At 32.5% G+C, this 13,542-nt stretch overlaps 1 protein-coding gene across 1 annotated transcript in view; it reads right to left on the bottom strand.

Moving 5' to 3' along the window:
- The window catches only part of LOC118187381 (rho GTPase-activating protein 26-like), a 349,938-nt gene that overhangs the window by 155,073 nt on the left and 181,323 nt on the right, over positions 1 to 13,542 (bottom strand). The window contains exon 3 of the mRNA XM_035357592.2: positions 2,990 to 3,051. Within this exon, the coding sequence (XP_035213483.1) occupies positions 2,990 to 3,051 (62 nt within the window). The remainder of the gene's footprint in view (positions 1 to 2,989; positions 3,052 to 13,542) is intronic.

Here is a 13,542-nt window from a genome sequence, read left to right as displayed (position 1 = left end):
ATCGGGAATATAACTGTTTTTCAACATTAATCGAAATTAACAAATGCATGAGTAACTACAGTTTAGTTAGCTAACTCCCCCAAATAAATGATTAATTTCACATTACTCAAAAGAAATATTAAACGCCAAATAAATTACTTTAATTTCGATAAATAACAATTGCAGTAACAAAAAGAATCAATTTCTACAACAAAAAGCTAATTGTATTTAAAAGGAAAGCTAACATTCGTTCACAAAAGAAATTCATACATATATTCATACATATATTATTAATTCAGCTTTGCCTTCGTGATAGAGCCCTCGAACGACGATACATTACTAGGAGACCATTTTACGTACGGTAACAAAATGTGGACAAATTTCAGTTATTTTATTATAATTTTCAAAAAATGAATTTATAATTGAGAGGTTTCGTAAAGCGGGAATTCGAGAAGACAGTGCCAGTATTAGTGAGATATGCACAATAGTGCCCAGTCAAAAGTGAGTGCGGTCAATTTAACGCAGGTTTGGCTAGTGTTAGCCGAGGCAAAGAGTTCCCACTAAAAGACGTCGATCCTTTTTTGGAGATAATACCTGAAGCGTTATACCGAAGCACAACTATATAAGTAAGCTTTTCGTCGTCTGATTTGCTAATTAGAATAACAAATAAAAACCTTATTTTAACAATGGTGCCCAAAAATAATGATCCCGACATCTTTACAAATACTCGTTTCACATTAAAATCTAATCTTATTCCGGAACATCGTTGTGCAAACTTTACTTTTGGATAACAGTGGCTGACTTGTATAAAAGTACCGGCACCCTTCTAATAAGGCACCGCTATAGAAACTTGTGAATTATTGGATAACAAGTGATAACTCCTAAAGAGGAATTTTCAAATATTAATTTAATTCTCCAACATAATATAACCTGATAAAAGCCCCAAGATGTACCGTCCTGTCTTTATAGTGGTCTAATAATGAATAAGTGTTATTTGATAAACCTTGCTAAAAAACAGTTTTTAACACATCTTGCACAGTCTGAATAATAATAATAATAATAAAGTTTTTACAAAATAAGCTTTTATTTAAAACTTAATAATTAATGAACTAAAAGAAAAAACTTAATTTATCATATAGTCTAATGGGAACAAGGGGTTAAAACATTATCTTTACAAAATTCAAGGCGACGTTTCCTTCAGTTGAAAAATATATGATCATATTCTTACATATTCTCTCATAGCAAGTAAAGTTTCATCATGCTTAGATAACACAATGCCGTAAAATGCATAAAATCAGAGAACTGTTTTTCAAAAACTAAATGATATATAATGAAAAATTTAATTTAGAAAAATTTAACTAAATTTAACTAAATTTTTCAATTTTTTAAAATTAAATTAATTTAAAAATTTAATTTAACTAAATTTTAAATTAACTAAATTAAACTAAGTAAATCATTAAATTTTTGATTAAAATTGCTAACGCCAATATTATATTGCAAAGAATGAACTAAAATAAATGTGAATTTCAGAGCAAAAAAACAAATACTTTGCAACATTTCTCCTTCAATAATTTTTGCACGAAATTTCTCTCTTCTAATTCTCCCCCTTTTTTTCTTTTCATTTTTAAAAGATGATTTAAAAGAGATTTCATTAACACGGTGTCAAAGCCACGAATATGTATATCTTCCGTCTTCACCGGAATGTACATACACTGAAGCTTTCAAAAAACTGGTACAGCATTCTTCATAAGAACGCAGAACCGCAGAAAAATTAGATTCTCTCATAATGTGGGAAGGCAGCGAACACAATACTTCCGTAAAACAGTCCATAATTTTGCTGTATTTTCAGAGATGCAGGAATTCCGTGTTCCGCAGCGTACTGCAAGATATCCCACAAATATTCGATACCGTTGAGATACTTAGGTAGTAATGGCAAGACCTTAAATTCAAATGAATGTCTCTAATCAAAATTTGGCATCTCTAGAGTAGTATGCTATGCATTGCCCTGTTAACAGAAGCCAAACTGATGAAAATCAATGCAAGCATATGGAGAATGTATCTCATCAGAAAGATATCCTATATTATAGCATTCATGTGTCAGATGTACCAAGGTACCCAAAAAGCTAACCAAAATAACTTCAATAACTAAGTTATGGAGGCACCAAAACCCATAGTTTCCTATTAATATGTAGGATCCATACATTTATCACATATATTCTTTGTTTCCCCAAGTATAGATCTTTCTGCCAGCCGGAAATATGTGAAAATGCGATTGGTCACAGCAGATTATTTAGCTCTGTATCAAGCAGTTATCTAAAATGCTCTAGTTGCATGTCTGCTATTAAAGCTTTATAACGAAAAGAACGTCTACAGACCTTATGCTGATGTTTATTGAGTTTTAGTACTGAATTCCGAGGTTATTTGAGGCAATGTTGCATCTCTGTGACTTGAAGAGATCTTTCCAACTGGCCTTACTCTTGCTTGAAGGTCGAAGTTTTGCCCAAAATCTGGCAGTCATGGCACATTCTTGAAATGATTCTACGTGCTCTAAAACGCATAACCCACCTTGCGAGTTCCAATTATCAGATAGCATTTAATTACTTAAATAATAAAAAAAAAAACTTGCTGTTTTCATTATGGAAAAAAACTAGCGAGACGCATAGGAAACGCTATTATGTGTTTCTAGATAGTTTCATACATATCAGTTCTTCTGATACTTCGGTGTATTTTTTAGGTTTCTTGTCAAATTTTTTTACACGCTAAAAGGGACGTAAAAGATTTACGTAGGAATAGTAATACAATTTTTTCTCAAAACAAAATATATATCCAACTCTTAATGAATTTTTCCGGAAACAATGATTTTTTTCTAGTTGCGATTTTGGCCTACTTTTGACGATTTGCATCATTTTTGAATACATACAGCTATTGTTTTAGGCATTTCAACAATAATCTTCATAAAAATGCAATTTCAACATAATATAAGCAGAATTTGGATAAAAATTACACATACCATTCTATCACGTTCATCTTCTATGGCATTGAGCAAATTACTGAATTCTTTCAAAGCTCCATCTAAAGAAGGGAAAAAGAATGGAGTATAATTTCTCACTTTTTGAACATACGACAACACAAAAAATCTACACTTCTTAAATTCAGGATCAAGTTGCATCATTATAGATAATGACAAGGGCAGCACATTATATAAACATAATTCTTATACTACATAAAAAATGTGAAAGCATGTTCTTAAAAGCAGATTTGACGGACTGATTCGAAATTTTGAACATAAGTAAGCAAGGGGTTGGTTTGTTCCCCTTGAAAAGTCAACCAACTTCCGGACAATGACGATAATTACTTGGTTTGTTAATTACTAAATTAAAAGTTTCCATTTCTTAAATTTAAATAAAGTTTCCATTTTCAATTTATTCATGATTCAATTTGATGTTTCATTTAAGAAAAATTTCAAGATTCATTTTTAACTATGCTTGTAAGTTACGTTGTAGAGACATTAGGACTTTTTGGAGGCCGGAGAGATGAAAAATTAGCAACGACTTCACCGGGAATCGAACCGCAGACCTCTCAATTACGCGCTGAGCGTGCAAACCACTACACCACGAAGGTTCGCTAAGATGGCTAAGAATACCTTATACACTCCCCCTTTTAAAGAGCGACTGGGGTTGAAAGTACACAGAAAAGTTCACATGCTTTTCACAGACAACCAGCTGCTTATTATTACAACGAACCTCTCGCTACCTGCAACTAGAAATTCAAAATACTGCATCTTCATATACAAACCTCACCTTCGTCCGAATGCGTTTTTTTGTACGTTTTCAAATGTTGCCAACCAAATGTCACCGCCATGTGTTATTTTTAATGCGAAGAAAACGATATTTAAAAATAAAGCTAAAATAAAAGACAATGTTAACCGTGGACGCCGTTCTCAGTATTATCTCGGTCAAACGAGAAATGAGTGTGTTTTAAAATAATTGGTCAGAGAAGGGTAATCATAAAAATTATAAAGAATTCTAAGAATAATTTGATTATATTTGCTGTAAACTGACTTTTCTGGTACTATCCTAGTAATGATTCCGGCAGCAAAGCTTGTGGCATGTGAATATAGAAAGCACACATAACCATGGCATGGAGTGTATTCTATATTTCAAAGTTATGATTTTGCAGACTCGGAAAAATTTGAAAAAATCCGCCTCAGATAAAGGAAGATTATAATACCTTTTATAAATCACATTTTTTTTATACAAATACAAATAAAACTGTTAGACTTAGAAATTCAGAAATTCAGCCGACTCAATTTCTATTTCTTCCAAAATAAAAATAAAATTTGCTTTAATTTTTATTTACATTTAATCTCAGTGTTTTACGTTTCATTCTTTTTTTTCATACTTCGAAACTTAAATTTTCATAAGTTCAAGCTTACTTAATATTCTCTCTCTTTCTTAATTTAATAATCATAAAATGACAGGGAAAATCTGAAATCCTACTCTATTGGTTGTCTCTCGAACCCCGCAGTATTAAATTTCAAATTATTCCAGAGCTTTTTCATTTGCAATCTTGATGTTAGTTGACAGGAGAAAAGACTGACATTTATATTTTCCCTGGAGATATTAAATATCAACTAAATATTTTGAATCCTTTTTTAAGTTAAAAAAATTATTTATTTATTAACGTTATTTTCCTTTTCTTCTCAGAATTGAGTACTTGTAAAGAAGATAGGAACACAGGCAAAAAATAAAACTTCGACTTAAATTCGCAAATTTAAAACGTTTCTTGAATGTAAAATGAAAGTCTTAAACTGAAAATTAAAAAGGCCTGAGATACTTGTCTCCATACCTTTCAGACTACAGAAAACAGGACTGATTGATGACGGTCGGATTCTTATTTTATAAATAAATAAATAAATAAAGGAAATATTGATTAGATTTGAGATTATTTAGTTTAGGCAAATAATACAAGGACTATTTGCTTAAGCAGAATCCGAATTTTGACGGACAGTACACAATTAGATTGAAATCCCAAAATTCTGTACGCTTTCTCCTACCATCACCATTTCCACAGAAATTTCAGATAGATGGATTTGCGGGCTACAGCAATTTAATAATGAGAATCTCCTTAAAGGACAACTATATTAGCAATTAGCTGAAAGTCAATCCTACATTCCTTCACAATTGTCCTCTCGCAATTCAAAGCTGCCACCGTTTTTCTCGCTGTAAAATGTAGGGAAAATTGTCCAAAGTTATACCACTAAAAACTGTTGTTACACTATGCTCCCTTTAATGCTTATTTAAACTTTTTGAAAAGGAAAAATTCGCAAGGTGGGAGAACTGGACAGTAGGGCGGATGCGAAAGTGCAGGAATTTGATTTTTTCGCTATATATTCAGCTACGAAACGTGTCGCATGAACAGGCGCATTATTCTGCAATGAGATCCAACCTCTCATCACCAAATCTGGCATTACTGCATAATTCGGTAGCTTAAATTCTACAAAAATTCACCATAAAAGGTTATATCAACAGTCCGGTACGATGATACGAGTTTTTTGTGCATCATACCATGAATAACCAAATATTCTCAAGGATCGTTGAAAGGCCGAAACCATTCATATATGCCTATGATAAGTATGTGGTTCTGCCCATTTGGATTCGCGGCAGTCTTATTACAATTATGGAGTTCAAAATTAATTTTCGTTATTAAATAGTCGTTTCTTTGCGGAGAGATAACTACACTCACAGATATCCAATGCACGTTTCGAACCCGGGCTGAACGAAGTTTGCATTCCGCTCCCACTAACCAATTTTTCTCTCTTGCGTAGGATGATATTTCATAATGTGATAATGAGTACAAGAAATGTGAAACGGATAATACAATATGAAGGATATTAGAAGAAATCTATAATATGTTGACATTAATAAGTGGTTAGATGTCGATGTTAATAATATTAGATACCAAATTTGAATAACGATAAAACTACATCATGTATTCAAAACGAAACGAAAGCTCTACCTATGTTATTAAGTTATAAAGAATCTTTTGTTTGCACGTACGTATGTATATTATTCCTTCCACTGTGGGAACACGTCGGCCACCTACAGCCCCTAAGTTTAGATACGTAGTTCACTATGAGACCATGTGCACCTCAAAGCCAGAATTATGAATTTCGAATTATTTATTAGTCAAAAGGTGCGTTACCCCAGAAGGACTATTAGCCTCGAAACGGCATTTTGCGTCGAATCACTTAATAGCGTTGAATCATGCTTCACATTGTTGCCACCGAATATTATCTATTATAAATATTATATTTAAAGATATTAAACAATAAAGAATCTGCATGAATGTATGCATGTTTCTCGCATTTTGAAAAAACAACGGTACGTAAATTCGCAAGGTTCGCATCCAATTCTGAATAACGTAGTCCTCCACCCGAATATGGGCCCCTGGAAGCCAGAATTTTGAATTTCGAATTTGTTTTATTTTCTGTTTCATATATCGTTAAACTTTAACAAATTTTGATAAAACACTCAAAGATTTTAAAGCGAGCAGTGGCAACACTGTACTGAATAAAACATTTCTACTGTCTGTCGCAAATTCTAAAAATATGCTGTTTTTAAATAAAATTTCGAAACGCGTATGTGTGTTCAAATGGGAAAAAAAAACGCCCTTTTGAGCGTAATATAAAATCTGAAGGCTTTCAGATTTTATTTATTTATTTGATGTTTTCTGCAAATTAAATTCAATTTTGATTGATAAACTCAGCGATTTAAAATGCAATATTTATTTCGTATTTGTAAGAATAATTACTATATCGCGATCTTGTGTGAATAATTTCTTAGGAACAGATATTTTCCGACCATAAATAGATTTAAAAAAAAAACCACTACTGCATTTTGCAGTTTGACAATTCATCTAGCGAGTAATCTCACAAAATGTTGTGAAATATCGACTTGTTGGCCCACCAGCGGCGGAGCGGTAAAAGCCATTGAACACTGGTAGTCTGGTCCAGGGTAAGAGTCATGGCGAACGGGTTTGGATGCATGGGCTTTTTTGTAGTTTTTCCCAATGTGTAACGTCGATACGAACCAATTTCCCATAAAAAGACCTCCATAGGCCAGGCGGAGGATGGCGGTGGAGTACGTAATAAGTAACTTTTAAACGGCGGAGTACGTAAAAAGTTTAAAAAAAAAAAAAAAAAAAAAATAGCGATTTTTTGAAGATGAAGTTGCGGACAATTAGACGATACATAAGTGGTTTGTTTGTACGAATTTTTAGACGGAAAAAACTTATGTTATGGAACAAATATTACAAATCACACTTACTGTCATTTGCATCAATTAACAAGAATTATTTTGTCCTTATTAGTGATGTCTCTATAATCTTTCATAAAACACGAGAAAATAATTTATTTCGCGCAGTTTAATGGCTTTTTAATAATAAATTTGTAATTTAAATATGTAAAATTATTTCCTTTGGTTCATTTTACAAAGGGTATGTTCATTTGAAGACGATACCTTTTTTTTTTTATAACAAATCAAAACGTGTATATTTCTATTATTTGTAAATAGATTGCAAATAACAATAAAAACCTATGCCTTGTATACTGATGAGAGAAAAAAAAGTTTACGATAATGTCTAAATTCTATCGAAATTCAAATAAAATCCCGACAGGAATATTTACTAAAAAAATGCAAAAACTAATAAAATAATTGTACTCTCTCGGAAGAATAACAGATTTCGTTATTGACAGTTTTCTAATTTAAATTCCAATACAAAGTCGATAGTAATCATCAAGATATTTTGTAAATATAATTAAAACATTTGTAAAGTACGGATGCGGATCAAAGATAATAAATAAACTTCAGATTAAAAAAAATCAGATGATTTCAGTGCTAAGTAGTATTTCATGTTAAAAATTATGAACACTTTTACAAATGCATATCATTTAGCGTTTCAGCAACAATCACTTGGTGATTTACAAAAAGAATGATCGTTTTCTAATTGAAAAAATATCAGACAACCACGGCTGACTTAGCGCTGCGGTTAAAGGAAATTTGGAATTTAAATGCTAATAACTTCACAGCGCAGAACGATATAAATATAATGATTTGAAAACACAAGAAATGACATACTTATAAAATTATTTCCTCCCTCTCTGCCGGAAAAAAGAAGTTTATATACGTAAAAATAAATTCTGCTAACTACTATATATATATATATATATATATAAAAGCAGCTATAAATACACACAACATACAATAATAATATGATTCAGAAACATTGGTAGTTGAAATTATCACTTCCAACTCCCACCCCCTTCCGAAAGGAAAAACAAAAGTTGAAAGAATTTTGATGTAATAGCATATTCTGCTAGCTAATCCACTAGACGGGGTTTACTATAGTAAAGATAATTACTTTAACCAGACGATTTATTTAAAAGAGCACATGGTTCAAACAACGCCATCCATAAAAAGGAAATATTATTTCACAGATGATAAGTTAGTAAGTTATTAATATTTTTATGGCAGAAAATTTCGCAACCCATTTTTTACCAATCTCTCCTTTCCTTTCAATTTTGCATATTTTCTAGGCTTTCTAACTACAGATTGTTAAAGAAATATGTGCATGTTTTGAGCAGAACAATACACTCGAGTCCTGAATAGGTATCAAGCTTCAAATAATCGTCTCATGATGAGAGCTAAATTAACCGTAAAGCCAAATAAACACGTGCTTTACGGCTTCAAGGAGAACAAAGGGTTAGGACTTAGGCACCACTTTAAAATACCACAAAAAGGTACTTACAGACTCAAAGAAAAGAGGCACACACACACAAAAATGTTCTTATTGTCGGCTTTACCATGAATGTACGGTGCAAGAAAACAACACCGACAATTTTTTTTAGTCCAACGGCGTTAGCACTGAAAGGCTATTAATTGCGTCTTCGTACTATTTTGCGTTGATACACTAAAAATGTCGGTTCACTTTTCAAACGGTTGCCACCAAATATTAGAGCCCAGTGTTATATTTAAAGAAATTAAATAATGAAGAATCTGCATAAATGTATGTATGTTTCTCGCATTGTGATAAAACAAGGTACCTAGATCCATCAAATTTTGAATAATGTACGTTCCCACCCGAAGGTGAGCATCTGGAAGGCCAAATTTGGAATTTGTTTTATTATCTATTTCATATTTTGTAAAAATTTTACGAATTTTTGATTAACAAAGTGAGCAATGGCAACACTGTACGGGGGGATATATATATATATATATATATATATATATATATATTTTATCTCCAGGACGCGAGTCAGTGTATCGGAAATTCTAAGGATATGCTCATTTCAAATTATTTTGCGATATTGCTGTTGAACTGAATTTTATGGTTTAAGTGCGAAGAACATGATATTTAATAAATAAAGCTTACACACAAAACGTTAAAAAAAAGTCCCTTTAGATACCTTTGGGAAGGTAACAAAAATCAAAACTGTTCACAGAAGTAGTCATTACCTACTTGATAACATGACTTACTGTTAAAAAAAGATGTCGCCATCTTAAAAAATCTACGCTATCCACAGAAACAGGGCATTGCATTCATTTTCTAAAAGTGAACAAACTCCCTCCAACTGGTACTCAACTTTGAACAAGCTGTGCTGAGGTAGGACCATTAAAAATGCGTCACAAAAAATGAAAATGTGTTAAAAAATAAAATTAAATATTAATATGATTAATTATAAAATTAAATATTAATATGAAAAATAATATACTAATATTTAAAATAATAACAAGATACAGAAATATGATAGCTGAAATATTCAGTTCTAACTCTTTTCTCCCCCTTCCCGGAAGGAAAATACAGTTTACGTTTATTATTACCGACTATTGTTATTTGACGCTGAGTATTAGCGTACATTTAGAAAGTGCACTTATGAGATTATGTAAAAATTAGCCATGAGTGTGTGTCATATAAAAAATATTTGGTGATCGATTTTCCAATCATGCATATAATAATGAATTTTTCGATTCCTTTGCATTTCAAGGAAATTTAGCAAGCAAAATACAATAGAACTGATGCAAAAGACGAGCAAGTCTTTTGCATCAATGAATTTCACAGCCTTTAGACTACATGTTTTGTGATGCAAGCATTAGAAGGTTCAATTCAGATTAGAAATCATCTAAAGGGTTCTAAGACTTTCTAGCAGAGGTTGCTGTTACCGAATTATACTGTTCATTCTGAAAAACCTTAATTTTAATATTATTCAATAGTAAGTTCATCTTCACTTCACGTTTACTTCAAGTTCACATGTCCATATGTCAAATAAAAAAAAATTAGTAATTTAAAAATGAGAAATACCGGAAAGATTAATTATAAAAAATAAAGCCAGGAAACAATATTTCAAAAAGTAATTGTTATTATGACCTTAGAGATGGCATCAACTCTTTCACACCAGCTTAAGTGTCGATAAACAGAGATCATGGCAATTCATTCTAGTCTTCCCAATGTTCAACAAGCTGTGCAATGCCTCGATGGTAGAAACCACCCCCTTTGAACACCGTAAACCAATTCGAGCCATCCCCAAAAAACATCGCTTCTTCGCCGTACACTTCACAAATCTCTCAAGCAGATTCTGTGGCTTTGGCAGTTCGATTAAAAGCAAAAAGCAGAACGTGTGGAAAATTTTTCCACTTGACATTTCCTTTTAAAGACATGAAAAGAACAAAGAGTATATCAGCATTAAAAAAAAACCTTATTTTGTAGAGTGCATAATTCTCTATCGAATAACATAAAACGTACTTTCTTTCTTTCTTTCCACCGACAGCGAGGCAGCCGGTCTACTGGGTGGTTAGCATATCGGCCAGGTAGCCCGCTGACGGAAATAACTTGATCAAAATAACACATTTATAAATACATATTGTGCTCAAGACGACCTGCCAAAAAATTTAATTTTAATTGCCAATTCATTTTAATTTATTTATTTACTATTTTAATTTTAAAATTTTCACTTTAGAAAAAACGCTAGGACTTATGGACCCACCCAATATGTATGTTCTACGCACTGTAAGGGCGGTACCTATAGCCTCCAAATTTTTAACACTCGTAGTCCTCCAAGCGAATATGTTCACCCTTCAACCCACATTTTTAATTCTCCTTCTTTGTTTTTTAAATCTATTTTATGTTCTGAGTGAACTTAGCGAAATTTTGATTTACAAACTCCATGGGTTTAAAAGCAGTGTGTTGCCACTCGATAAAATGAAAGATATTTATGTTTCGAATTCACTAGAAAATTCAATGACTTAAAAGAATGTGTTGCCACTCGGAAAAGCTATAATGTTTGCCTTTCAAAATGGATCTACAAACTCCAGTATTTAAAACAAACGTATTGCCACTGCTCGAAATAAATATTTTAATTTTCTATGCGCTAGTACGTTGCCACTCGACAAAGTGTAAACTATTTAATCTTTGTTTCAAATTTAATCTGTCTTTTTATTGATTAACAAATTAAGCAATTTAAAAGTAATATACGCAATTATGCATTCCTATTAATGCAGTTGCTAGACTCATGAAATTACACTAACAAGACACATTAAAATTTTTATATAAATTTGGAAAAAAAAAAAATTAGGAAGTTGGCTGATGTTTAAGCGGCTAGTCAGTTAAAGAATAGAGTATTCTTAAAGTAATGTTACATACGAGCATTACTATGACGCAAACTATTTTGATCATTTTTTACATTGGATCTCAGCGCTCAAAATGTCAAACACAGTAAACGACAATGTAATTAGTAATTAGTCGCACATGCAAAACATTTCAGATTATTGTACGAGAGCTATTTTTAAGTAAGATCCGTTTTGCAATAAAAACAAAACAAATTAAGATTTTTCGAAAATACATATAGTTTTCTACCATTTGCATACAGTTTTCTATTTATTCACATTGAAACACTGTAGGTTTAAGCATATATTGTAACAATCAACGAGTGTCTGCATACTTTTCATACAGAACTCTCCACTCTCCCGCCTGCGATGATAAGCATTCATTCACGGTCGTTTAAGCTTTTTCATTGGTGTTCCGAACTTTCTTGAACAACTCCCCCAATTTCCTATTTTACTATTATTCAGTATAATAACAATGTACACTTCACATACTTGGTGATGAAATATCCGCGGCTTTCATGTTCCTTGCTGCTAAGAACCGGATGACTGACGTAATTCACAGATGACAGTTGCTTGACTTTTTTAAACATGGTAGGATGGCATTATGGGTCTGAAGGCCTGATGCCTTCAATGTCGCACTCTCAACTAAGAAAGCAAGGAACTTGCTCTCATACATTCGTGCAAAATTTCACATGACATTTACAAAAATATAATCATATCAGTTAATTTTCGTCAAAAACTGCATTACAGCAGGTAAATTATTCTGTCTTTAATTTTCAAACTATACCTAATGCAAATTTTATATACATTGCTAGGAAAGAAGATTTCTTTCATTAAATAATTAAATTTCTTTTTATCAAATTACTTATATGTAAAAACATTACATATTTAAATTACAAAAATTAAATCGCACTGCATGCTTTATGCCAGGAAAGCTTATACTACAAATAATAAAAAGCAAAATTTAACAGAAGTGGAGCTAGAAATTTATCAGTTAAATTGGTTAAATACGAGCAGAGATATTTTTAACGGTATTGATTAATTTCGGAATATTCAATCAAGTGCCAAAATCGTTAGCAATGGATCAAAGTTAGCGTAAATCAGCTCCTCTCCCGCTTTAGAGAAGGATGGTTAAAAGAGATATCACTAGTATGCATAAATGAACCAAAATAATTTCCGCTTTTCATCTGAAACACATCACATAATTTTTCGCTAATATTTTACATTTTGCAATTAGTTACTCCTCGACAGAGTGATAAATTTTGTCTCAGGATCAATTTTAAGCGATTGCGTTTATAAGGTATTTTCTCCCTTCTTTCAGCATGCCTTCGTGTTTTAACTGTAGCGCACTCGGTGCGTATTCGAGTGGTCCAGAATCGAGTTCCGGGGTGGGCTTTGCTCATTTTTCATCATCAGGATTTGGCGATTGGGTCCCCTAATCCCCAGTCGCCCTTTAAAAGGTGGAGTATAAGATATCAGAAGTGGGGTAGCCCGATCCACCTAAACAAACAAGTTGGTCTTATAGTCATAACAGGCCGCGCCCATGGGGAATATAAGGTATATTTTCCCTCCTTCCAGCATGCCTTCGTGGTGTAACGGTAGGACACACGGCGCGTATTCGAGAGATCCAGGTTCGAGTCTCGACGACGACATTGCTCATTTTTCATGTCTCCTGCTTCAAAATAACGTAATGACTCTACAAGTTAAATTGATAAGGACGACTATGTAACTATGCTTCGCTGCAAAAGGTATCGGGAACCTTTATGTTAAAAGACCTCTTTTCGGAAAGCCAGAAACCTTCATAAGAGCGTCCAGGCTTGAAAGTTCAATCACATGGCGGGCAGTAGCTATTTTTAGGCTTTCGCCTCTACTAAGCCCAGAAAGGGTGGTCATTTTATTATGG

Source organism: Stegodyphus dumicola, chromosome 9 (assembly GCF_044657685.1).
Source record: "Stegodyphus dumicola isolate Sdum_Otavi_A_Nest chromosome 9, ASM4465768v1".
NCBI classification, from domain to species: Eukaryota; Metazoa; Arthropoda; class Arachnida; order Araneae; family Eresidae; genus Stegodyphus; species Stegodyphus dumicola.
This window is presented reverse-complemented; position numbering and strand designations above follow the sequence as displayed.